The 27388-nt window shown below is 32.8% G+C and overlaps 1 protein-coding gene across 2 annotated transcripts in view; it reads right to left on the reverse strand.

Moving 5' to 3' along the window:
* Nucleotides 1-386: 386 nt before the first annotated feature.
* Nucleotides 387-27388, reverse strand: part of Stag2 (stromal antigen 2) — a 35724-nt gene continuing 8722 nt past the window's right edge. Inside the window, exons 10-20 of one of the 2 annotated variants that reach the window (XM_015498541.2) lie at nucleotides 26200-26374; nucleotides 23262-23401; nucleotides 22959-23060; nucleotides 19924-20072; nucleotides 18332-18460; nucleotides 15327-15550; nucleotides 12325-12514; nucleotides 12124-12234; nucleotides 8689-8815; nucleotides 7210-7287; nucleotides 387-2313 (exon numbers count right to left, since the gene is read on the reverse strand). In XM_015498541.2, the coding sequence (XP_015354027.2) occupies nucleotides 2290-2313; nucleotides 7210-7287; nucleotides 8689-8815; nucleotides 12124-12234; nucleotides 12325-12514; nucleotides 15327-15550; nucleotides 18332-18460; nucleotides 19924-20072; nucleotides 22959-23060; nucleotides 23262-23401; nucleotides 26200-26374 (1449 nt within the window). In that variant the 3' untranslated portion in view covers nucleotides 387-2289. The remainder of the gene's footprint in view (nucleotides 2314-7209; nucleotides 7288-8688; nucleotides 8816-12123; nucleotides 12235-12324; nucleotides 12515-15326; nucleotides 15551-18331; nucleotides 18461-19923; nucleotides 20073-22958; nucleotides 23061-23261; nucleotides 23402-26199; nucleotides 26375-27388) is intronic. The other variant, XM_048797060.1, reaches the window with a different exon arrangement.

The raw sequence follows: 27388 nt of genomic DNA on the forward strand, positions 1-27388 counted from the left end.
TCTGCTAGTTTCCTTCCTAGCAGTTAGTACAAGTTTATTTTGTTTTCTACACTGGATCTGAGGGAAGGACCTTTAACATGTGCCTGGCACACAGTAGGCACTCAAATGTATACTTAATAAACAATGAAGACAGTTCAAAATTTGTTCAACACATACCAGATTAAAAAAAAAAAATCAAAGCAATAATTGTTACAGGTTCTTAAAGTAATAACCCAATTAGGGATTTAGTCTCATTTAAAAAAACATATGATTTATTAAAAATATAAAGTGATGTTGTTTTCTATAAATATTCCCACTCAAACACATTAAAAAATGTAATAGATATAATTTGTAAACCATTTAAAGCCACCCTCCCCCTTTAATTACAAGAGATAAAACATACAACATACTGTAGGTTTATTTTTATTCAAAAAGTTACTGTCTCAAGACATAAATACAAATCAGAAAACAGTACAATTAGGACAATAGAATGTGGAGGACAACAGGTTAGAGTAATATATAAAACATTTTTTAGCTGGTTGAAAACAAAGCTGTAAGAACTGCTTTCACAAAGAAGTACTCCTTTCAAGAGTGAGGAAAAAAATCAACTTAGGTTTAAAATCATATATACAGTCCTCTCAGCAGTTCTAGTAAATGCAGTGGTGTGTAAAACAACATATGCAATACTTTTGCACATAACAATATTTGTTGATGGAAAATCTGTTAGACAAGTCTGTTTTCATTTGTTATTAACCATGATTTAATAAAATAATTGTATTTCATCATGATCTTTTAGCTAACCTATGGTTTTTGGCTACCACAGCCCAATGCTTGTTGATTTATGAATCTAAAAACTGGAAGCCTTTTGGTATTCACCCATCAGAAGATATTCTTGTATTGCAAGCATATTAAGGCATGGAATGATTAAAATAATATACCTCAAGAACTGAGAGACGACTGACAAAAGATAGATACACATGTAATATAAGTTAATATTTTGTTTTAAACGATGTCTAGCTGCCTAAGCCTCGCAAAATGAGTTGATGTCAAAATGGCAAGTAGCCACTTTCTGTTTGAAACTAATTCATTTGTGAAAGGACATAAAATGAAGTTTAAAGCTTAGCTTTCAAAGAATATTATGGGTTATGAATTCTATTATCCCATCTAATTTACATACAGAGGAAATGTACTGTAACCTGTTAGAAGAATCTTTAACCTGAAGACTGCTTGCAAAGACAGATAGATAAAACAATATAAAATACAAATTTAAAAATCATTTTAAAGCATGAACACTCATGCTTTTCTATTTTTAAACATTGTTAAACTTTCAATATATTTCTGAAACCTCATAATTTTAAGTTGGAATTTAAAAGTAAGAAAAAACTAAACAAACTGCGCAATTATAAAATCAGCACCAATTTATATATATATATAATTTTATTTAAAATTTAGATCCCTATTCCCACACTCTAATAAGCTGTATAATTTTTGTTTAGAATTTTTCTGCAAACATACTACAATAAGCTTCTTTTATTTGGAGACAAAATACAGTGGCACTACTGGAAGGAATATCACAACATTACATTTTTATCTTAAAGGACAAGCAAACTTTCAGGGTTGATAGTGGGATAAGCATGTTTGAGACTGGTTACCTTCTGGCAGTTCACTGCATCTGGATAGTTCTGAAAAGTATAGAGAAGCTCTTGGATTTTAAAAATATCTTAAAATACATTTTAGATGAAAAAATTGTAAAAGTTCTGCTTATAAGTTTAACTTTTCTCCACAATTACAATATTTAAAACAAAGTTTTGTTGATTGATGTTTTAAGCATTTAAATTTAGAATGCTAAAAACAATTCTATCCTACAATTTCAGGGTCAGGGAATAAATTCATCCTTAACATTTCTTAGATGTAAACAGAAATCCAGCAGAGGTCATCATTAATTAGTACAACCAGTAAATAAATGTGAGAGGATTCTTATCTGTACCAAATGCCTCTTCAGATTGTTATATTTTTTTTAAAAAAAGCATGAAATAATTGATTTAAAAGCCAACTAACAGCGCATAAATAAAATATTTACTTTCTAAGAAAAACTGTAGCTTATCATCAAATTGTTTACTTGTCCTTTACTTTTTTCAGGCAAACAAAACTGCCCCTCAATGCACTTGGATCTTGGTAAGCATAATCGTGTCATATTCTCCTTAGAGAAAAATCTGTACAGAATTTCACTGTATCTACCACACTTTTATTTTAAAATTTCCTCTTCCACTTAGAAAATGACTTCACCACAGATTTATTTGTGTACTGGTATTAAAACATTGACACCCCAAGAACCTAATGAGAGAGGGAAAAAAAAAATCTTGTTAAAATAGTCATTCATTTCTTAATAAAAGTCTGTAAACATTACATTAATACTTTACTAATATTATGTTAAATAACATCAATAAAACCATTTGATTATTAATTTCAAAGTTAATGTAACCATTAATAAATAATGAAATAACTACATCAGGACTAATCAAGATGCCAATTATCTCACAAATAAAACTAAGAATAGGAGAGAAAAAAAAACTAACAATAGGGACCTTGGCTTAATTTTGTTTATATATACCATTAAATGCCCTGAACAAAGTAAGGTACTCAACATTTGTTAAATGAACAAATGAACACACTTTCTGACGTATATTTCTGGCACAGGTTCACTGCAAAGAGTTTTAAGAAAATATTTTACAAACTTGTCCACTTGCAGTCTGAAGTGGGTATAGTTTTTAAAAAGGCAATTGAACATGCAACTCCCCCCCCAAAAAAATCCAAGAATAATAAATGTAGACAATAGAAAGCTTTCTTTAGAATTAAATGTTGCCTGAATTAATGAACAGAACTATAAATGTTTTAAAAAATCAAATAAGGTGAAATCTAGGAAAATGACATATTGATAGGTACTTTTCTATATATTCCAGTTGGGAAAAACATGTTAAGTAGGTGAGATCTAATAATTACTTGTCACCAAAAGTAAAAGCAGATGATGAATGGAGTAACTCCCTTATTCGTTAAACCAGAGCAGCACCTAATTTTTGGCATACATACTGTTAGGTATTTCGATTAAATTCTAGCACTTATTATGCCAATTAAGCAATATTTTAGAATGCTATAATGAACTAGTTAGAACTGCTATCAAAGCCAGAGGTAACTGAGATTGAGATCACAAAGGGCTTTTACTTGTAAGTTAAATCTTATTTGACCAAGTCAGAATGCATGAATTGTTAAAGGAACTGTGTATTTTCAGACCAGGAAAACAAATATCAATGTGATTGCAGCTTTGCTGTAATGAATTATCAACTCAAGTGTTCATCCCCTGACTTTCCCTCTCCTCCAGGAAGTTTCAGGGTTCTCTTTTATTAAAAGTCAGAGTTTGGGTAGTTAGGATGATTCCACTAAAGAGACCTAGCCCTTCTAGCCAAAACATTGAAAGGTCTGATAGTTAATGAAAAGATAAAATCTTAATTAGCCTATTCTTAGTGTAGAATGATGATGAACTCAAGTTCTTTCCAGAGTGCCTAACTAGAAAGCACCTGAATACCTGAAATTCTTTTTGCTGTTTTACAGACTAGGTCATAACTAGATTTTGAGACCAGTAAACTAGCTCTATTATACTAAACTCTTCTTTTGACCAATTTTATACTACAGATAATTCCATTAAAAGAATTTCAAAACAGGAAAAAAGTGACACACTCTTTTCTGTGCTAATACAAATTGAGTTTTTGATGTTGACATTAATAAACAATACATCTACTTAAATATACAAATATCAAACTTTGGCGTGTTGTATCAATACCGGCAGAAAATAACCACTATCACATGGATGAAACAATTTTGTTTCCAAATATAAAAACAACTATACCATAAATCTAGAATCCTATGTATATGTAACTCCAAAATGATATGCTTGGAGTTTTTATATTATTACTCCTAGATGATGTGAAAATCATGTTAGGATTTACTTTTGTAATAACCTAAAGTATCTACACTAGGGTGCTTTGAGTTACTTCACTTAGAACTGAAGAATCTGAGAAATGGTCACTAAGGGATTTAAATTCCAATTATACTTTTTTGATGACTCACTTATCATAGGTTTTATAATAGATCTATGCATTAAGGCAAACAGATTTTTACACTCGAACGTTTCTGTTATACCATTTCTTGCATTATGGTTGAGACACTATGGGGTATATATATTTAAAAGAAAAAAACAAACTCATTTATTTGAAAATACACGGTCAAATATTTCTAAAAGTACCCAAACCTTTAAAGATTAGTAAGCACTCAGTTATGTGACTACTGCCATCATGTGGTAATACTACAAAACTACAGATATAGGTACACGTACTCATTGCCTTATTTTAGAAGCAGAGGCAGTTAAACTTTTATCAAATTAACTACAACAACAAAAGGCTTCCCGGTTATAATATAACCAATATATAGGAGAATGTCATAAAGTTGCTATAAACACTAAATATTATTGGGTCCTGACTTCTGACCTCAAGTTTTTGTTTTCTCTAAATGTTAAATGTCAAAAAATATATTACTGTTTCATTATTTTAGTCATTGGAAGAACACTTTTTGAAAATACTTAAAATTCTGACAACAGATTAAAACATTAAAAATATTGATCTCTTATCATAGCAATTTTGACTATAGCTAATCATTTCAATTTCCTAATTACTTTTCTCGGTGATTCATCTAAATGAGATCTGATTTTAGTTTTGATAAATATAAAATAGTAGAGACAGCATGAGATTATAAAATCAAAAGAACTGGCATCAAATTATTACTCTGATTCTTACTAGTTGTATAACTCTTCCTTAGTCACTAAACTACCTCTTTGGTCTCAGTTTGCTTGGGTATAAAAGTGAGAATCCCACCATCTTTCTCACAAGGTTACTGCAAGGATCAAAATAAATCATGCCTAGCATAGTGTCAGGAACATAAGCTCTTATTTCAAAGTGATAGTCCAAATGCACTAGAATATGCATTACTTAAGGACAGGGAGAGTGTCTTGTGCATTTAACACCAACTTCCAGCTCAATACTTCTACCTCAATAAAGTGTTGGACAAATGCATTTCATCATATCTGCTTGAAAAGATTCTCTTTTATCCCCCATCATAATCCTCCCTTCATGTTTTATGTAACAAATTGGGAAGATATATTCTCCTAAATTATCAAGAAAACCACCTACTTTAATATGCACTTAAACTATAAACTTATGGATAGGATAGGTCATCTATGTACCATAAACCTTGTAACTCAAAAGAATGGTCTGCAGACCTGAAGCATCAACAGCAGTTATTAAAGATGCAGAAACTCAGACCATGCTCTGGACTCGCTGAAGGTGAATCTAAGTCACATTTTAGTAAGAATTATGGACATTAGAGATTCAGAAATACTGGTTAAAAAGTTCCTAAGGAGGTCTATCCCAATATTTCTTTCTTTCTTATTTATTTATTTTTATTTATTTACCAGGGATTGAACCCAGGGGCACTTAAAAAGCCGTTTTTTATATTTTATTTAGAGACATGGTCTTGCTGAGTTGTTCAGTGCCTCACTAAGTTGCTGAAGAATGGCCTACGATCCTCCTGCCTCAGCCTCCTAAGCTGCTGGAATTATATGTATGCACCACTGCACCAGGCTATCCAAATATTTCTGTACCTACTGCTCTGAGAATCTTCTGAGTTAACAACTGACCTTATTAATATAATCAGGTAGTGTGAATTTGTTTGTTAAAATATTTCCAAGAGCTATCTGAAAGCAGATTGTGAGATAGGAGAGGGCAAGGAGGAAATGGTGCCTCAGAGGATGGTACAACAGTCACCTAAGTAGTGGGTGTTATGAGAAAGGAGTGTAAGTAGGTGGGCATGAAAAAATGAGATGTTAAGAGCACTTAAATGATTTCTTCATCTGATAAAACCAAACACCTACTATGTTAGACAGAACTCAACAAAACCATCACTGTTTCAAGGAGTTCAGTCTATTGAGGGACTGGGACATGTAATTAACATATCTCACTGCACCAGTCTGGTAATTATCACAATGAATTTGTATAAAAAGTGTTAAAGGGAGCAAAGAATAAAATATTTTAAGAGATCAGCAAAACTATCACTGGTAATGTTAGAACTGCATACTAAAGGAAGAATTCTCTAGGAGGAAAAGGAAAGGGGTAGGTATTTCTGGCAGAGAAAAAAAGCTTTCATGGATTTATGAAAGAGATACTATATCATAGATAAACTACAAGATTTGGAATGGCTAGAGCACAGGATACATGTAATTATAAGGAAAAGGCCAAGGTTTAGGTGGAAAAGGAGCTAGATCAAGAAAGATATTGTTTGCCAGGCTAAGGACTCAGAATTTTTTCTTGAAGGTAGTGGTGGTGGTGTCAAAATGACTTACAACCGTAGGTGAAAAGATCATACCTGCATTTTACAAAGATAATCCCAAAAGATATTTATAAAGGAAAAGTAGGGCACCAAGATTGGTTTAAAGGCTCTGCAACAGTCCCATTGAGGAGGACATGAAGTCAGGGAATGGCCAGAGAGAATATGGAACAGGGAGCTGATATGAGGTATTTAAGAAAAAGAAGTGACAAAATCCAATAGTTACCAAGTGAGGACTAGAGGGGAATAACTGAATTTTCATCTTAGATATCTCAATATCTGGATTTTGTTCTCAAAAATCTTTGTTCAAGTTTTTATTGCCTTTGATTGTTCTCGTACTCATTCTATCCATCCATAGATGCCATGGAAATTTCATGAATTACAATTCTTTTTTAAGAATTTAATTCTTATTTTATTTGTTTTTATATGGTGTTGAGGATTGACCTCAGTGCTTCACACATGCTAGGCAAGTACTCTACCACTAAGCTATAGCCCCAGCCCATGAAATACAATTCTGAATCATGTCATCTCTCATTTAAAATCCTTCAATGGGTAACCCAACCCTACAGGAAAGGTCCTTAACATTCTAGTCCCAGTTGACCAGGGATTCAAGAGCACTTTTAATCATTTATCACTATTGTATCACCACTCCTTTCTCATCAAAATTCTTCCTGCCAGCCTCTTCTCATATCCAATTTTTTCATCTATTCTCAGTATGCTGCCCCAGCTCTTCAACCTCAAACTTAGGGACTACTATACTCGTGATTTTGCAATCCTGGAGTACATTTAAATCAAACCTACTGATTCATCCATAATTGAAGCTGGATCAAAGAAATCAGGCTTCAGTTCTGTTCTCTCTCGTCTGTTCTTTGATGGTGGCTAAGGAAAAAAAGAAAGTTGATAGTAAATCTATAAGCCAGATAGTAACTGAAAATAGCCATATTAATTATCATTAGGCATTTGTTTGGCCTATGTGATTCCTAGTATACCTTATAAACTTCAAATATAGAGTACTCAATTATGCAATGTTTAAAAGTACAAAAATTCATTTGTGGAAAAATTATTCTGAATGACAAAAACTACAAGCTCAATTTTTCATTTTACTTTAAAATTCCCTCCCTCAAATAATTTCCCTTTAAAGACACCAAATTATATTATTCTAAAGAGAAGACATATTTTAATTACTTCTTTATTTTAAGGAGAATATACCATGGTATTCTAAAAAGTAGACTAAAGACACAGTTTATAGTAAGTCTCAGCTTTACCAATTATTAGATTTTTCTCCTTGGATAAGCTAAATTTTTAGGCTTCAATATCCTCAAATCCTCTCAATCTACTTTTCACTAAGTTAAATGAGACAGTTGGCAAAATGAAACATACAGAAGTATTTTGTATACAGTAAGCTCTGACTAGACACATAATTGTTAATGAAGAATATTCCCTTGTATATATTTAATTTCTTCTCAAGTCTAAGTAATTTTACATCATTATTTGAAATGGAACTTTGTCTCAATAACAGGGTAGTATCAAGTTAATAATATACTATTTTGATATGGCAAATGAATGGTAAATTAAAAGGTAATGTGATACTTAGAATATTATCTCATATTTTCTTTTTTTTTAAATTTATTTTTTAGTTGTAGTTGGACACAATACCTTTATTTATTTTTATGTGGTGCTGAGGATCGAACCCAGGGCCTCAGATGTGCTAGGCGAGCGCTCTACCCCTGAGCCACAACCCCAGCCCATCTCATATTTTCTAAAAATTTGACATATAACCAATAAATATCATGATTTCTAGTCTAATTAATATGAAAAGTGTATCATATAATGCTATACATTCCTAAATTAATCTCAAAGGTAAATACAATATTTTGGTGCTGGAGATTGGACTCAGGGTACTGAACCACTGAGCCACATCCCCAGTTCTATTTTATACCTTATTTAGAGACAGAGTCTCACTGAGTTGCTTAGTGTCTCACTATTGCTGAGGCTGGCTTTAAACCTGTGATCTTCTCAGCCTCTCAAACCACTAGTATTACAGGTGTGCACCACCACACCCAGTGTAAATACGCAGTTTTGTCATCTTAAACTGAGATCTAAAATATTTACCAACTTCAAACACTACTTAATCTCGTCTCATATAATCAAATTCCTGCAACTGTTTTATTTAATACTTTTCTAGAACTTATTTTTCAAGGTAAGTATTACTCTAGTAAATATCCAACTTCGTTTCCAAAAGCTCTAAATAAAGAAATCATGTGTCTGTGAGTTTCTTACCAAGTCTATATCCATGGTGTCAAAATCCATTCCCTCATTAAGATCCTCAATCCTTCCTTCTGAGGACATCATAACATCTTCAACAATTGGCTCTTCATCATCTTCCATTAGGCTTGTACCACGCCGACTAGAGAAATATAAAACAATGTCAAGATCTAAACCAACGTCATGACTATTAATACATAGGCAGCAACTATGTGGCTCTCTATATTCAAGTATAATGGAAAATGATGGAATTAAAGGTCAGGGAGAATGATTAGGCATTGATCATGTCATCAATGATGTATAAATCCCAATGTCCACTTGTTTAAAAATGCTTAGAAGTTACATTTATTCTACATTCCTTTGAAATATTTAAATAGACAGTTCTGACATTCCATATACAAGAGTCAATGAGAATTTCCCACATGGGAATATACTAGATACCTCAAATCCTTTTTAAAAGTAGGCAGGGTACAAATTAATAAACAAACATAAAACAGAGACCAAAGAAATCACATTTTCAGAATACATATATTTTCATCATATAATACTAATTTTATCCATTATTCAATTCATCCATTTAGTACCTAATATATACCAGGCACACATGCACTCACTCATTCACAGAGTAACTCCTCTGTGATATGCTTCTACTGTGCCCTCTGGATGCAAAAAAAAAAAAAAGAAAAGAAAAGAAAAAAAAGACATGATTCTTGCCCTCAAGGAGCTCACAGTCTACTATGGGAAAACAGATAAACAATTAATTGACAAAACATTAAGTGTTATAATAGAACCATGCATCATTTGCTATAAGGATATAATGAAAGAAGGAATTAATTTTGCCTCAGAAAAAAATGAGCAATACTTAATGTTGAATTTTGAATTCTTGTGCCGTATGCAACACAAACTAAAATATTATATAGAAATAAAAATAAAGACCCAAAGGTCTACATGTTATCACATAATTATTGGGAAAATAAGCTAAGTTTACAAGTTAACCCAGATGAACATAAAGCAGCAAAACCAAGAGTAAAGTCAAATGTGACTTCTTCTTTTGTTATCTAAAGATCCCTCCTCCAAGAAAAAGACTCACCAAAAAAATTGCTTACAATGTACACAATATTATACTGGATCATAAAAGATACAAAGATAATAAGCCATAATATCTGATCAAGGCTACCTGGACAAATATGTTGATAATGGTCCTAACAGTTCTGAATAATAAAAGACAAGACAATCTTTACTGTATGTTGTGGAGGCAGATGTGCAGGGAATATGCAAGTTTTGTGGACCATGTTACCAAAACCCAGAAATGCATGATGCATTTCATTTGAGTACACACAAGATGTGTGTGATATAAACTACAGGAAAAATGATAATTTGGAAGTAATTTATATTATAGGATGGTCTCATTACAGAAAAACTATTGTATTTTTTTAAAAGTATTTTGAAGACCTAGGCAAGCCCAACACAGTGGCACATGCCTCTAATACTGGCTAATTGGGACCTGAGACAGGAGGAGCACAGTTCAAGGCCAGCCTCACCAACTCAGTGAGACCCTCAACAACTTAGCAAGACCCTGTCTCAAAAACTAAAAAGGGCTGGGGATGAGGTTCAGGGATAAAGCACTTCTGCATTCAATCCCCAGTACCGTGAAATAAAATAAAAATTATATACCATGGGCTAGAGATGTAGCTTAGTGGTAGAACACTTGCCTAGCAGGTGTAAGGCATGGGGTTCAAAGCCAAGCACTGTTTTAACAACAAAAAAAAAAAATCCCAGACAACAGACCACTTATGAAACAACAAAACCAAAAGAATTCTCTGGTGACAATTACTTAACTGAGATAACCCCTTGCAGTTGCCTGGGAAAGATGTCCTATAACTGAGAATTAAAACAGTACAAAGAAAAGAATAATGATAAATGGTACTGAGTAATGAGATGCTCCAGAAGATCTCAGGAACCAGTACCAAGTTCTCAAGGGAGAGATATAAACCAAATGATTACATGGCAGAATTCTCGAATGAGTGTTTGGATTGGTGACTGACTGGAAGCTAAAAAAAAAAAAAAAATCACTTGTAGGATACAGTATGAAATAAGAACATATGTTAAAGGGAATATGGCCAGAAAAAAAAAAGAGGACAGAATCAAGTGATAGTACAGATGATGACCTTATTAACCAAGTTAGGATCAGAGTCTATACACATGTAATATAGTATATTTTGTGCCTCAATAAAGGTTATTAAAGAGCACTATGAGATAACTGAAGTGAATTTATATAGGCCACCACTCATGTGGTAAATGATCATTTCTTAAGAAAAAAACAAGTAAAATTCTGATTGAAAAACCAACAAAACAAAATATAAAATTAAAAAATAAAAAGGTAACAATTACTACCTCCTAGTATTAAAGCAAATACCACATTTATTATAATGCTTGCAAACTGAAAAACTTCATTAGAATCATCATACTTTCCCTGCATACCAATCAAGACATATAATACATCTAAACATTGCTTGTTTAGACTCAAAACAAATAAAAATTTCATAAAGATACAAAGTTTTCATACAAAATCCAGTAAAAACAAAGTATTCAAAAGATAAACTATAGTTTTTAAAGCACTGAACAATTATTCATTCAATCAACATTTACTTGACAACTTTTATGTGCCAAATGTTAACAGGCAATGAATGGAGTCCCTGCCCTTAAGGAGCTCACAGTCTAAAGAAAGGGACAAACTCATAAACAAATAGTTTTCATATAATATATTAAGTAAAGAAATATGAATGTACATAGTGTCATAGGAGCATAGATGACCGAAGCTTCACTTAAGATGATACCTGAGCTTGTTCTTTCACGATGATTTTACCAGTTTTCAGGGAATGAGATAGACTAAAACACAGCAGGGGCCATATTTTGAAAGATCTTGCATGCCATGAGCTAAGGAGTTTGAACTTTACCAGCAGGCAATGGGGAGCCATGGAAAGATTTTAAGTAAGAGGTTACATGGTAAGATTTGTATTCTAGAATAGTAATTTTTGATGGCAGTGTGAATGATGGAGTGGTGGGGGGTGTGAAGGGAAGGGTTTGGTGAGAGGATAAATGGGGAGTTTGAGGGGGAAAAAAACAGTTAGAGATGAGGGCCTGAACTAAGGTGGGAAAATCACTAGGATGTAACAGAAATGTATTTTTAAATTCTGTGTACCAAAATAAACAAGGATTCGTATTTAAACTTTTCCAACAGATCAACCTAAGATTGGTCCTTTAGCTGTCTAGTTAATATTTAAATTAAAACTTATTTTTTTTCTGTTGGAAAGACCAATTTTAGTTCCTTGATTATTTCAGCTCAGTTACTCTAGAGAGTTTGCTGAAATTTTATATAAGGCACACATTAAAATGTTAAAATGAATTAGTGAACTTCCTAGACTCAGACAATAAGGCACTCTCACTTACATGGCATGCTGAAGATTAGTTCGCAGTTTAACATAGCTCATTGCTGCTCTCTCCTGCTGTTGCCTTGCTTCCTCTTGTTGTCTTTGAGCTAACATCCATGTTACCTGCGTGCTTCAAGGAGAATTTTATTCTTCTTTTAACTTAACTTTTTTCTATGTAATTAATAAAGTTCTAGTACAGAAAACAATCAAATGTACTTACTTATAATCAAGAGGAGTTTGATGATGCTCAGTCTGCATTGGATAGACACTCATGAAGCTATCCTCAGGCCGTAATCTTTTGGGTTCTCTCATAATAGTGGACGTGAGCTGGGGTGTCTGCATCATAACAGGGGTGTGCAGTGTTTGTTCTCTGCTTAACCACATACTGTCACTACTACTGCTTTCTTCAGCTGAAAGAAAATTTACATCAATGAAGTTCAGTCATTAATTTTGAATAGTCAGATATCTAAAACTACCCATTCAGGTAAACAAACTTTTGGCTACTCTTCACATGCTAGGGCTAGGAACTGGGAGACTCAAAGATATGAAAGGCAGTCTCCACCCTGACCTTATAATCTAATTGTAAAAAATAACAAACATACAGTTAAAATACAGTGTGGCAAGAAATCAGATAGCTACCCAGAAGTGACTTTAACTACAGTGAGTGTTGAGTGGGCTACAAAAGTTTTTCCAAGCAGGGATAAGAACACAAGCAAAAGCACTGAGGCATGAAAGATCAGTAACTGAATCCTATTAATCTGATGATATCTGACCTATAAAAATGGCAACTTCATATGGTTGAAACTAATACTTTGATGTTACTGGGAGTATAAAGATGAAAATAATGGGAAAAGATAAGTAAAACTGGATAAAGAAGGAGGAATCAGCCAGACATGGTGATGCATCATATCTTAATCCCAGTGACTCAGAAGGCTGAGGCAGGAGGATTTTAAGTTCAAGACCAGCCTGGGCAACTTACCCTATCTCAAAATAAAAAAATTAAAAAGGGCTACGGATCTAGCCCAGTGTAAAGTACCAATGGTAAAGCACCAGTACAAGGGGGGATAAAGTATAAAAAGTAGGAATCAATTTGTAGAAAGCCTTGTGATCTGTGAGAAGGTGCCAGGAAATCACTGCTGAATGCTTTAAGAAATGGAAGCAATTTGGTGAGTAAAATGTTTTAGTCAATGTGGTGGCACTATGGATAGTGGACTTAAGGAGAGGAAGACTTATAAGCAAACAGGCCAGTTAGCAGACTAATTTTATGCCCTAGGTGATTGAAACAAGATACTAGAGATGGATACAACAGGAAAGTGGTTCCTAAACTATGGGATGCAGACTGCTGAGCAGGTTTTACACTTCTCTTAAGTGCAAAGGGACCACAAATCCGTATGTACATTAAGTACTAGACTTGAGAAAAAGTAGATTTCACACCTGCAAAAGCTTCTTTTATACTAATTCACATATAAGCCATTACTGAGTTAAGTTTTTAAACCACTGGAGAGGTAAAATTGAGAGCACTTGGTGACTGAGCTAAGATAAAAACGATTTTATTAGTGGATTACAAATGTAAGCATATGTCTAAGTATTAAAGGAAAAACCTGCAGAAAATGTACCAACACTCTAGTAATTGATGGTTTAGACATATACTTCATTTTTCACAATATAATTATATCATATTCTTCTATGTTCAGAGTCTAATATGGCATTGATCTGGCTAACCTATCAGTATTCTTCTAACTTATTAGTGCCTTAATTTCTATGGCTCTCTTGAAACACCTGAAAAGAGCATTGACCAAAACTTGTATCTGGTTCAGCAATTCATATCTAAGATGTTATAAAAATACAAATGCAAAAGTGCTTCATGAAGTCTAAGGGAAAGGAGAGATTTGATACTACAGCACAAATCTATAACTATTAATTATTGATTCAGAAGAGAAAAGCTTTTCAATAAGATTTACAATGATATGCAGGAAACACCTTTTAATTGGATAACTTTTCTATTAAAAAAACTTTTTATAAATGATCATTCCTGTTTAGTTGATAGGAAAGATCCACTGTGATGTTGGGACTATATAACCAAGTCTGAAACTATACAAGTTTTAAGGTTATGACTGGACAAATGATACTAAAACTAACCATGAGACAACCAAATTTTTTATACTATACGCCCGATGCAAAATGGTGGCCGATACATTGTGTGGCAATTTAAAAAAAATATGGTTCCCAAACTCTTTCACACTCTTTACACGAAGAGTATTATGCTCCTTTCCCTATAATCTCCGTGATTGTTTGGCCAAGGGAATATAGCATAAGTAATATTATGCCAGTTTCTGAGCCTTGGCCTTTAAAACTAGAAGCTCCCATTTCCTCTCTCTTAGGATACTACTTAAGCTCTTAGAAGCGAGTGACATGCTGACACAGAGAAGTCTTTACACATACTCTGGCAGACAGTCCAGCTGAGGTTAGATATGTAGGCAAAGATGAATTCAAATGATTCTAGCCTCCAGCCATTCAGTCTTCCAAGCTGAGGCACCAAACATTACAAATGCTTGCTATATCTTAAGTCTGAGGTAATTTATTACTCAGCAAATATAACTGCCACAAATTCTGACTTCTTTGCTAATTTGTTTAAAGCTTCCAGTGAAAAGAAAAATATTCCCAAGACCCATATCTAACCAACCCTGGAATGCTAGGAACACAAGATCATCTAACATCATAATGCAATCTTATCTCTAATGACAGGCTGTACTTTAAATTTCCATCAAGTTCTTCAAAATTAATGACATCTTCAAGGAAATGCAGGGGTTGTTACTTCTTTCAATGTCATTCCACTTAAAATTACATGATCTGATCTCTTTGCTTAGTAATAACACTATAATACTGAGTCTATTTCCCTATACATAGAATACAGCACAGTGATTGAAAAGCAGGCACTCAGGAATCAAACTGTCTTTGACTATTACAACCTATCTGTGTGACATTGGGAAGGTTACTCAATCTGTTAGTTTTTTCATTTGAAAAATGAGGATATACCTGAAAAACTGTCAGAACTGAGTTCATATATGTAAAATACTTTAACAACATATTCATATGTAACTGATACATTGTGCAAGCCGTTGTTGAATAACACATATCAAATGAAAAATAAGGTAAATCTTAATAACAATTCAGTTGGTGAACATTAGGGAAAAATACAAAAAGAATAAACTATATCCTTACTGAGTGAAAGTTGCATGCCCTCAACCACTTTCCGTTTTCCTGTAGATGGTTTTGATTTTTTACTCCGCACAGTTGACCCCCGACTGCTGATTCCACTAATGACCGACATGGTGTCATCATCACCACCAGCTAGCAAAGAATTTCGGTAAGACATCAGTGGAAGCCACACATCTTCTCTTCGGAGTGACATCTGAAATGTCATGAACTTTTCCAAGTAAACATACCTTAAAAAGAAGTAGAAACTATTAACTTTGATAATAAAACTGTTAGTTCTACCAACCCTTGGTTGTAGTGAGCATTGCACAATACTTAATCTCAGCCTCGAGACTATCACACTGAATGAAATAGAGCATTTCAGCTCTATATTTGTTGGGTATGTCCCATGCATGGGTGATAAAAAAGCTTCACACTGATGGAAACCATAAATCTTCCCTGGGAAACAAGTATCATAAGGCTTTTTTTATGATTTTGCAATTAAAATTCAACCAATATTCACGTGACTACTATGTGCTAGGCATGTTTCTCTCAGGTTCCTTAACTATCCTTTAATTTTGTGAAGGAAACAGTCTCTTCATTTAACACATAAAGAAAAAAAAAGAAAAAAGTGAGAAGTAGGGGCTGGGGTCATGGCTCAGTGATAGAGGACTTGCCTAGCATGTGTGAGGCACTGTGTTCAATACTCAGCACCGCATATAAATAAATGAATAAAATAAAGATCTATCAACAACTAAAAAAATGTTTTTTAAAAAAGTGAGAATTATGTACCCATAGTCATAAAAATGAGTGAGCAACCAGACATGGTGGTACACACCTGTAATCCCAAGGATAACTGCAAGTTCAAAGCCAGCCTCAGCACTTTGAGAGGCCATAAGCAACTTAGCAATACCCTGTCTCAAAATAAAAAAGGGCTAGGGATGTGGCTTAGTGGTTAAGTGCTCCTGGGTTCAATCCCTGGTACCCCTTCAAAAAATTGAGTGAGCAGCATAACTATGATTCAGGTCACAGGTTCAGTAAGACTAGTGTCTACTCAGAATAAAAGGAGACAGTTATTTATCAACTAATTGTAAGGTGCAACGCCAACATGTTATTACAATGACCCATTTCTATCAATTCAGACTTATCAGCACAGAAGACATGAATTACAAAATACTGCTTTGCGATAACTACTCATTTTTGTTACAATACACTTCAGTCAGGCAGAGTAGTACAGTACTCCTTAGTGTAGTCTGTGAACTGGCTACTATTCTGGGAACTATTACCAGTCTATAACAACACTAAGTTGGAGCCAAAACATACTCAAGAGATTTACAGCTCTGTAAACAACATATACCTTAAGAGAACATTAAAGATTAGTCCATACTGAAGCTATTTCCATTTCGCTTCCTCTTAGCCTCAGAGGTTCTACTAACCTGAAATTTGCTATTTATCATCTCCATGCACGCATTTTGAATTTGTGATATGTGGTTGACTGTCACAGCATAGCAATTCTGTAGTCTTCTATTTGTGCTCAACATGTTCTTCAAAATATATCCATTTAAAATACTCTATGGTATTGCACAATCTGTCAATTGATCTATCTTGTACTTGAGGAGTTTTTAGGTTTTGAGTTTTTCCCCTATTCAAACAATCCAGAAGTCGACATAGTTTCACAGATTTCCTTTGCATATGTTATAAGTTTTTATAGGGTATCTCCCTATGAATGAAATCATTGGATAATGCTTGCAAGGTAGTGAAAATCCCAAACTTTACTAGGCATTGCCAAAGAGCTCCACAAAGTGGTTTTTTGTCAATATATACTGTCACCAACAATATATAAAAACGTTCTATTGCTCCACATCCTTGGTAATATTTTAACACTACCAAACTTCTTAATTTTTGTTAATCTGCTACATAAGAAATATTTCACTGTTTAATTTATATTTCTCTAAGAGTGCCTAAGCAATTCTTTTTTAAATGGACAGAATCTTGCTAGGATTAAAGGATGTCCCTGAACTGCAGGATTCAAGCAATCCTCCTGCCTAGGCCTCACAAGTAGGTGGGACAACAGGCACATAAAATCACACCTAGCCTATACAAGTTTTTTTTAAAAAGGTTAACACATCTAGTTTTGTTTGGGATGTAGATAGACACAATACCTTTATTATTATTATTTTTTAATGTGGTGCTGAAGATCAAACCCAATGCCTCACAGGTGTTAAGCAAGTGCTCTTCCACTGAGCTATAACCCCATCTCCTATGTAATTTTTACTATGGATATATTTACATATAATAAAATGCACAGAAATTAAAGAGTACAGTTGGATCTATTTATATATGAATATATCCATCAAAGATACAGAACATTCTCAGAAAGTACTTTGGTGTCTCTTCCCCTTCAATAAATCGAATCCTACAAGTAACTACTATTATGATATCACAATGGAGATAAGTTCTGGCTACTTTAAAATTTGTAGGGAATTTATAGGTTTTAAATGTAAAATACTAGTGGGATTTCAGAAGATATTACACTACAAGGTGTTTATATTCGTCTGTCACTTTAAACATCAAAGCTAAGGGAAGAGAAGTTAGATTTTGAGAATTTAAATTCATTTTCTGGTCTCTCTTATATGTCACCCTTTTAGGAGACTACTTTGCAGTGTAGTCACAGATCAAGATACATACTGACTAGGATGTTCCTGATGGATTCTCAATATTATTGTTTTTTTTTTTAAATGTGCCTTCCTTAGTTGGGCTACAGCAAGGATGGAAATAAGAATACATAAAACATTAGTTATACATCAAAAGACACAATTACAGTGGGTTAGGAACTCAAAAAGTAAAAATGGAGAATTATGTATAGAATATAGTTATAATCTCTACATTATAAAACTGTTCAAATATAAAGATTTTTGTACATCAATATAATCCTATAAATATGTGTATAGAAAGCAGAGAAATCATGTGTAATAATTACTCTTAGGAATTCCAAAATGAAATCAAAAGGGACATTTCTAGCAAATACATACACTGTTCTTTTGTCTTGTCGAAGTAGTTTAGAAGAAAATTCACTCAAAATATCAAGAAATGCCAAATTTAAAGGTGGATGGCTCTCCCCTTGTGGATTAGGCTCTTTAAAAGCAAATTCTATGCCATCTCTGCAAATGAAAAAAAAAAATGAAATAAATATTTAAGAAACCATAATACAAAAATTAAGTGAACTTAGGAAATTTCACTTTATACTTTCTACTAAGATATTTATTTTGTTATGATTTTATTTGAGGTATAGAGAATATGGAGGCTATAAGTGTAAGAATGAGAAAATATATTTACATTTTAAGTCACTCTTCACTTTCTTTAAAACTACACACTCACACACCAGTTAACCTTAAGTTTAATGCCTATGGCTTGGTACACTGACATTCTTCACTAAAGATTTCTTTCCCACAGAAAACAACCCAAATTCCATCACATAATGATCAAAACATTATCTTCGTTTTTTGAGATCTAAAGCAGGCCTACTCTAACACACAGAACTAACAAAAATATGATTAATGACAATTTGTAATGATTCACTTAAAAGTAATGTGTTAAAATTCAACTCTAATCAGGGCCCATTTTAACTACATTCATGTGGTAACAAATACCTATTAATCAAGATTAAAAAACCCATCATTATACTCTTATGAAAAATATAGAGGGTAAAAAACAACTCAGATAGTACTGAGGAAGAAAGAAGGAAGGTTATTACAGAACAAAATCATGTATTGCTTTTCAATTACTACACGTGCAGTAATTACGTAAAAATTACCACCAATGTATTAAAAGGCATTAAAAATAAATCTGAAGAGTTTTAGAACAAGGTAAAAAGAGAGGAAAGTCAGGCAAGGTATGGGTAAAATAAAAATGAACAAGGAATTTGTTACAGGAAAATATTTAAGACTTTTTAAACTAAGTAGGCAAGAGGAGTTAAGTAAGAGACAGACATTACAAAATGGAACATTCAATGAAACTGACAAAACTTCTTTCCCAAAGACAACATTATTTAAGCCACAGTTAAGGGATAAAGGAATTTGACATATCAATGTCAGTTATGTTAAAGCTTTAAAATATACCCATACTTAAAAATGTTTAACTAATCACTAAATTATATGCCAAATATAAAATCAGATTATTTATGATTTTTACAATGGTAAGAAAACATGGAGGCAAAAGAAGATTATGACTCAAAATAAAGGAAAAGGTCATTACAAAATAAAAAACAGAACTAGAAAGAGAAAATTGGAAACAGAGGAATTAAACCTCAAAAAATTATCTGGCAAAGAGATTGTGACAAAAACTGATAAAAGAGATAATATCTGATAAATATATGCTTCTTTGCTTCTCAAAATTTATAAAGCTGTTGTCTTACCTGAAACTGACTTTCTTATAAAGGGAATCTTGGTCCCTACTAATTTATTGAGATAATTAATTATATTAATAATCTATATTAATACAATATGGATTTATAAACTAATAATAAAACATTTAACATTAGCTATTCCAAATGAAAGGCCTAGATTTTAAAAAAAGTTTTATAATTAAAAATATAAGAGCACTGAATAAAATATTGGAAGATTACTTGTGTAACATGGCAATGGCTTCTCTTGTTTTCAACTGATCGAGTCCAAAAGTTAAAGCAAAACGCCGAGCAAGTTCTTTTATACCACTAAATGTTGAAGATGATCTATCAAAATTATAGCCATTTTCCTGTATCATTTCATTAAAAAGCTGAAAAGGAAAAAAAAGTATGTTAAAGTTTTTTGTGTATTAACATATTTTTAAAATGTAATATTTTTATTTAAACAATATAGGTATTCTATAAATGAGGTACAACATTTAATTCTAAAACATAAATTTTTAAAAACATGTAACAATTAGGCGGGCACGGATGGTACATGACTGTAATCCCAGTGACTTGGGAGGCTGTGACAGGAGTATTAAAAGTTTGCCTCAGCAACTTAGCAAAACCCTGTCTCAAAATAAAAATAAAAGGTCTGGGGATATAGCTCAGTGATAAAGCACCCCTGGGTTAAATCCCTAATCAAACAACATGTAACAGCTGACCAAAATTGTAGCACCTCGTCTATCTAAACTAGAGGTAAACACTGATGTCATAACTTTAGTTTTGTCAGAATGCTATTCTGCTGGTATTAATTGGGAATTAACAGAGCATATGAAAATATAAAGAAAAATATAACATACTAAATTATTAGGCAATTTTGCTCTTTTGTTACTTTTTCTTTCCCCCAAGTGCTGTAGATTAAACCCAGAGCCTCATAAATGCTACACTGTTATTAAAGTATTATTATATTAGGATGGCACAGGAGGATCCAAGTTCAAGGCCAGACTTGGCCTTAGTGACACCTTCAGCAACTTGGAAAGACCATGTTTCAGTAAAAAAATAAAAAGGGCTGGGGATGTAGGATCAGTGGCTAAAAAAAACAAAACAAAAGACTCCCAGAACCAAGAAAAAAAAGTTTGTTTTAGTGCTATTTATAAGTGGCATAAATTGTAAAAGACCTCAACATCAAACAAAAAGATTTTTGGTTACATTATTGTCCACCTATAAAATGAAATATTATACAGTTATTAAAAATCTCAAGACTTCTAGGTATATATGCAAAGAAAATGATATCAGTATGTCAAAGAGAAATGTGAACTGTGTTCACTGAAACATCATTGATGATAGCCAACCTAAATGTCGACTGATACGTGCATGAATAAAGAAAATTTGGTGCCATGTATACACGTGCAATAGTATATTACTGAGCCACAAAAAAGAAGAAAATTATGTCTTTGCAAAAGCATGGGTGAATCTGAAGGACATTACGTTAAGGGAAATAAGCCAGAAACAGAAAGACAAATACCACATGATTTCACTTATACATAGAACCTATACAAGATGAATTCATACAAACAGTAGAATGATGGTTGCCAGGGGCTAGGGAGCAGAAAGAATATACAGATGTTGCTCAAAGCATACAAAGTTTCAATTAGGATGAGTACACTTTGGAAGTCAACTCTACTGCATAGTGAGTATAGTTAAGAATAAGTCATTATCTGGGAATGCAGCTCAGTGGTAGAACATTTCCCCAGCACATGCAAGGTCTTTGTTTTAATTGTCAATACCAAAACAAAAAAGTCTTGTACACTTGAAAACTGCTAACAGTGGATCTTTTTTTTTTTTCCCACCAAGGACTGAAACCAGGGGTGCTTTACCACTGAGCCATGTTCCTGGCCCTTTTTTATTGTGAGGCAAGGTCTTGGGAGTTGCTTAGGGCCTCATTAAGTTCCCGAGGCTGGTTCTGAACTTTCAATCTTCCTGCCTTAGCCCCCAGAGCCACTGGGATTATAGGCATGTATCCCCACACCCACCTCCTATTAAATGTTCTTAATATAAAAAAGTATGCAAGGTAATGCATACATTAACTAGTTAGATTTAATCACTTCACTGATTGTGTACCAAAACCTCCCATAGTCGGTCATAAGTATACACAATTTTTTGTCAATTATACTTTAATAAAATTGGCAGTGGGGTTTAAGTCCTTCCTGCCCCCACCAAAGTATTTTCTAAACTTTCTACAGGAAGCAGCTATTATTTTTTTAGGAAAAACTATTGCTTATTTTTATCAGTACATTATATTTATGCATAACATTGTGACTCGTTATTCCTTATTTGTACATGCACATAAACATAATTTGATCAGTCTCATTTTCTAGTACCTTCCCTTCCCCTCCTTGCCTCTGATCTGCTTGACTACTCTACTGATCTCCCTTACATTATTTATTTACACATGCATATACACACAAATAAAATAATGTGAGATTTGATGTGATATATTCTCACATGGACATATGATAACTTTGTATAAAAATGTTATTTAAAGGCAATCTTTAAAGTCTTATTAATTTTCACAAAGAATATTTATATTTAAAAAAGGCTACATTTCTAAGGAAAAAAAATGTATCCATTTGAATTGGGGTATGTTTTACATGCAAACTTTATCTCTAAAGACATATGTATACTAAGGAAATAATTTTGCCTAATGAAGCCTACCCTTGCCAGTGTCAAAATGAAAAGGATTGTTGTTTTGGTTATATAGTTCATATATGCTCACTAAAATAAGTTGGAAAATATATGAAGACAAAGTAAAATTCACTCAAAATCTACCAAGCAAGTTGACAACTACAATATATTTTTGGCAATCATTTTTCCAGATAAGAGATATGTATCATTTAATAAGGATGCTGCCCTTCTAAATCTTTGTTTTGTTTTATTCTTGAACTACATATTATGAAGATTTTTATAAATTAATAGAAATATATTTACATTAATTCTAAGTGCTACATAGTAGCCACTGCAGAAATATAATACACATTTACTGATAAACTGCTTTCCATACCCATTTCTTCCATAACTTAGACAGCTTTGGGTTTTGCCAATTGTGCCACAATTGGAAAGCAAAAAAAAGATCTCAATACTTCTCTACAAGTGAGGTTGAATATTTTATATTTCTACTATGATCTGTCTAAATGCATCCTTTGCCCAGTTTAGAGTATAACCTTCGTAAGTGTTAATTATGTTAGGTAAAGCTGGTACACTTGATGTCTTACCTGCTGCAAACTGAGAATAAGAGTCTTAGCACACTGAATTTTGTCTATTTGCCTTGTTTTACTCATTGTTTCTTTGATGATATCTCCATAATCATTATAATACTAGAAAAGAAATTTGTACAAATTAGAGCTTTATCTCTTAAACTTCATAATGTTAAGTATTCTTTAATAAACTTCTTTTACACTAGAAAATTTTAACAATTCAATGCAAGCATAAAAATTCAATTCAAGCATAAAAGCCAGTGTTGTCATATATCTTTTTTAGTATTCAAAAATTATCTTCCATCCATTTTTCAACTTTACCTTCATATACTGTTTGAAGATATCTGCAGCTGTATTCATCTCCACCACAGTATATACAATTAGCTTACAAAATGCTGCAAGTAAATTTCTTCTCTTGTGCAAAGCTTCAATTTTACTGGCTTCATCCTCCTGCTGACCATCTGGGGGAAAAGTTCCAAATATTATGCCACCTTTTATTTTACTGCAAGCATATATTTTTTAATTCACACTATATCTTCACTCTTCTATCGGAGAGTTTGTAAAAGGAAAATACATTGAAATTAAAATAAAGAATTATAGCCACTTAGTTTATTCCAGTAGAGTACTTTGTTGTGAGATGAAATAATAATCAGGAGGTTGTAAACATGGAATAAGAACAAATGGAATGAGTCAGAAGTGAAGTCAGACTAGGCTTGCCTAACACATACTTCCCTAACAGAATGTTTTGTCAATGAGATCTGCATATTCAACATCTGTTGGTTAAAGATCCTTCTTTCCTGAAGGCAACCAATCTCAGAATTCTCTTTACGCTTCTAAAAGCATCCCATCCCACCTCACCTCCAAATCTTTAACTTAAAGTCTTGCTTTATATGTATTAAATATATTCAGTTAGATTAGCCTAGGAGTATTCTGTCTTTTTAAGACACTTTCACATATTTCTGATCTGGTTCCTTGCGTAAGTACTTGACATTTAATTTTCAAAATGACAGAATCATTTCCAAATCCACAGTTGAGTGATACTAACTGCAGTCTCTTAGCACTAAGAATAGATTTTAATTACTTATAAGGTAAAAAGGAAAAAAAAACCACTAACTTATTTATATTTTTTATATACATAGTAAAATAAAATTATAATGGGGCAAGCCTTATCATGTATGTCCCCTCTCACCCTGCAGGAGTCAATCCTATTCTTTCATGCTCAAAAAATAAGTAAATTAAATTACAATGTATAGGTGTTGGGTTGGGGATACAGCTCAGTTGGTAGAGTGCTTGCCTCGCATGTACAAGAGCCTTGGGTTCGACTCCCAGAACCACACACACAAAAAAAGTACAGGTGTGATAAGCACCAAATTTAGGATAGTAATTATCTCTAGGAAAAGAGCCGAGTAATGCGATTGGGAAAGAGAGGAATGAGAGTGACTTTGAAGTTGTAATTTATTTTTTTTTAAATCTGAAACCAATACTTTGATAAAGACTGATGAATGAATGTGTACAAATCTGTTAATATTTTATAATTTTCCAAAGGACTGGAAACATTTCATTTGAAAAGTGTAAACAGACAAAAAACAAGTCCAAGGAGTTAAGACTTAAAGGGGCATCAATTCTAGGAAACTCGTAGAAAATTTAGGAAAACTGGCAAGCTTATTCTTTCTTACTCAATTTATAATGGTTTAAATAAAGCCAAGGTAGTCCCCAATTAACTAAAGGGCTATATATCAAAACTTATTTTGCATCAGATTTTATAATGCAACGCTTGTTTTCCCATACAAATTAAAAAGCACTACTTATCTTTTCAGATTCGTTTCAGATGTTAGGTTCTCTCACAGATGAAGACCAGTTAGAAACTTCATTTATATGAACCATATTTTGTTCATGCCTTTATTACTTATCAAATTATAATATTCCTACTTGTTTTTAAATTTCTTTTCCATTTGAATTTAATTTTTGGAGGAAAACACTTTTAAATTTCTTTAATATCCATGCCAAATAGTATACTGCCTACTAACAAATAAATGTCTCTGTCAAATAAATACTAAGAACTGAAGTTTAACTAAACCAATGGCTGAGTGTGAAAGGAGAAAAACTGAAAGCATATGACCTTTACAACACAGACAAATATTTGACTACCCTGGCCTTCTCAATTGTGTGAGTACAAAGCTCAGCATTGCCAAAAATAGGCTATAAGCCATGTCTAGAATTATATGTTTATTTAGACTGTGACATACAGTGATGTGTCAGTTTATGTATGGAGAGCAATGTGTTGATGTTTTATTTTCCTTCAAGTGAAACTTCAAATTAAAACAAACCCAGAAAGAATCTACCAAATACTTGCTTTTCTACGACCTCACATTCAAGAAAGGCATCTGGTATGCAATTAGGGTGTGAAGAATAACTTAACACTAAGCAAATTTGATTTGATTATTGTCCAAATTCTTTACTGCCCCAGACTTCTATAAAGCATTTTCTAAAATTGTTTCAAGCATCTAGAGGTCACATAACACTCTCAAATAACAAAAACCTGTGTTATACAAGGACATAATAAAAAGTCACTTAAATATTTGTTTCTCCTCAAATTATATGAATGCTGAACTTAACAATGAATGAGGGAAGGGAGTAAATATTACTGCATCTATGATATGCTCAGATACTATACCAGTACCTTTGCTCAATTTTAATTAACCCTCCTATTTCCACGAGGTGGCTACAAATTAGAAACAGGTTAGAAACAGGGCTAGGGAGAAGCAGAGATCTAATTTGAAAGCCTGTACTCTGCAACACTGTCTACAATATCGCAAGAACAATAATGTGCTAGACCATATACCCATGTTTCATACTTTACCTATTTTGTCCCATTCTCCCATATGTATAACACCTATGAAAACATAAATAGAGCAACAAATATACCATTTTTTTTTTTTTGGTACTGGGTATTGAACCCAGGGGCTCTCTACCACTGAGCCTCATCCCGAGCCTTTTTAATATTTTGAGACAGGGTCTTACTCAATTGTAAAAACTGGCCTCAAACTTTGTGATGCTCCTGCCTCAGTCTCCAAAGTCACTGGGATTACAGGAATGCACTACTTATGGTAACTTTGAAATAATCATTATATTTGCAAAATTGAAAACTTGATGTAATGAGTTGAGGATAAAATGTATCATAGTGCAAGACAGCACAACATTGCTACTTAAATTTGATATATAGTAGAAAACAGACTTAAAAAGATGGCAATAAAATTACCTGCACTATTATTATCATCATCCTGTTCAATGAAGACATGATCCAAAATAAAGCTCAGCAACTCAGATTGCAATGAAGAATCAGGGGTGTAAACTAATGGCTCTAACATATCACGCCCTCCTGACATAATCTGATGGCTGAAGATCATCAAAATATCACACAGAATAGTGAAGGCCTATTAAAAGAAAGGAAATCATGTTATAATTTAAGGTTTTTTAATCAGTAGTCACAATATCTTATATATTTAAAGCCAAAATAAAATTTAACTTTATTTGAAACTCTTAAAGAAAAGCATTGCTTAGTATTTTCCTAAGATATTGAAATTGTGAAGTTTAATTTCTGTAACGACTACTAATTCTTGCATAATACTTTATTATCTTAAAAAGTAATTTCACAAATGTTATCTTTACAAAAATTTTAGCAATATTAAATGGCTTATACGAGCTGCCAATATGCAGAGTCAGGACTTAACCTAAGGTTTTCTGATTCCAATCGCCTATACTCTGTACTATACTAAGATGCTTAAGGGTATTCATTTTCAACTATGAAATATACATAACTTGGTATCAATTTATGTTTTATGGGAAAAAATAACATATTAAGGAAATGAGTACTAGAATAAAGATAAAAATGGCTATGATAAATTAAAGCACTCATTGTTCACATGCAAAGGGGATTAACTACAAAGTATATAAGGAGGTATTACACATCAGATAACTCTAAGAGTATCATTTAATAAACAAAGGAACTTAATAAAAACTCTGCCAAATGAAATCAAACACAGGTAAAATTACTCAAAATGTAACTGCAAAAAATTATATATTGGGAAAGGGAAAACAGAACTTCTGGGTCACAATGTCAACTAGCAAATGCATTTTAAATTAAGACTACAGACGGAAAGACAAATTATAATACGGGGCACAAAGCAGATATTAATATTTTGCTTTATTGAAATTAACCACATTTAATTTTTCTTTAAGCTTTTACCCCTTCATTCAGTATCTTGTCATCTTACTACTACAGTAGTAATTTACACATGGTAGGATATTTCAGTTAATAAAGCATTTTGTTTAAAAATATTAATAGTTCTTAAGAAACATTTATGAAACATTTATCTAATAAAATATTTTAAAAAGCATGTTCCTTCAGGGCATGCTTATAATCCCAGCAGCTTGGGAGGCTGAGGCAG

The sequence above is a fragment of the Marmota marmota genome, unplaced genomic scaffold, assembly GCF_001458135.2.
Source record: "Marmota marmota marmota unplaced genomic scaffold, marMar, whole genome shotgun sequence".
In the NCBI taxonomy this organism is placed as follows: Eukaryota; Metazoa; Chordata; class Mammalia; order Rodentia; family Sciuridae; genus Marmota; species Marmota marmota.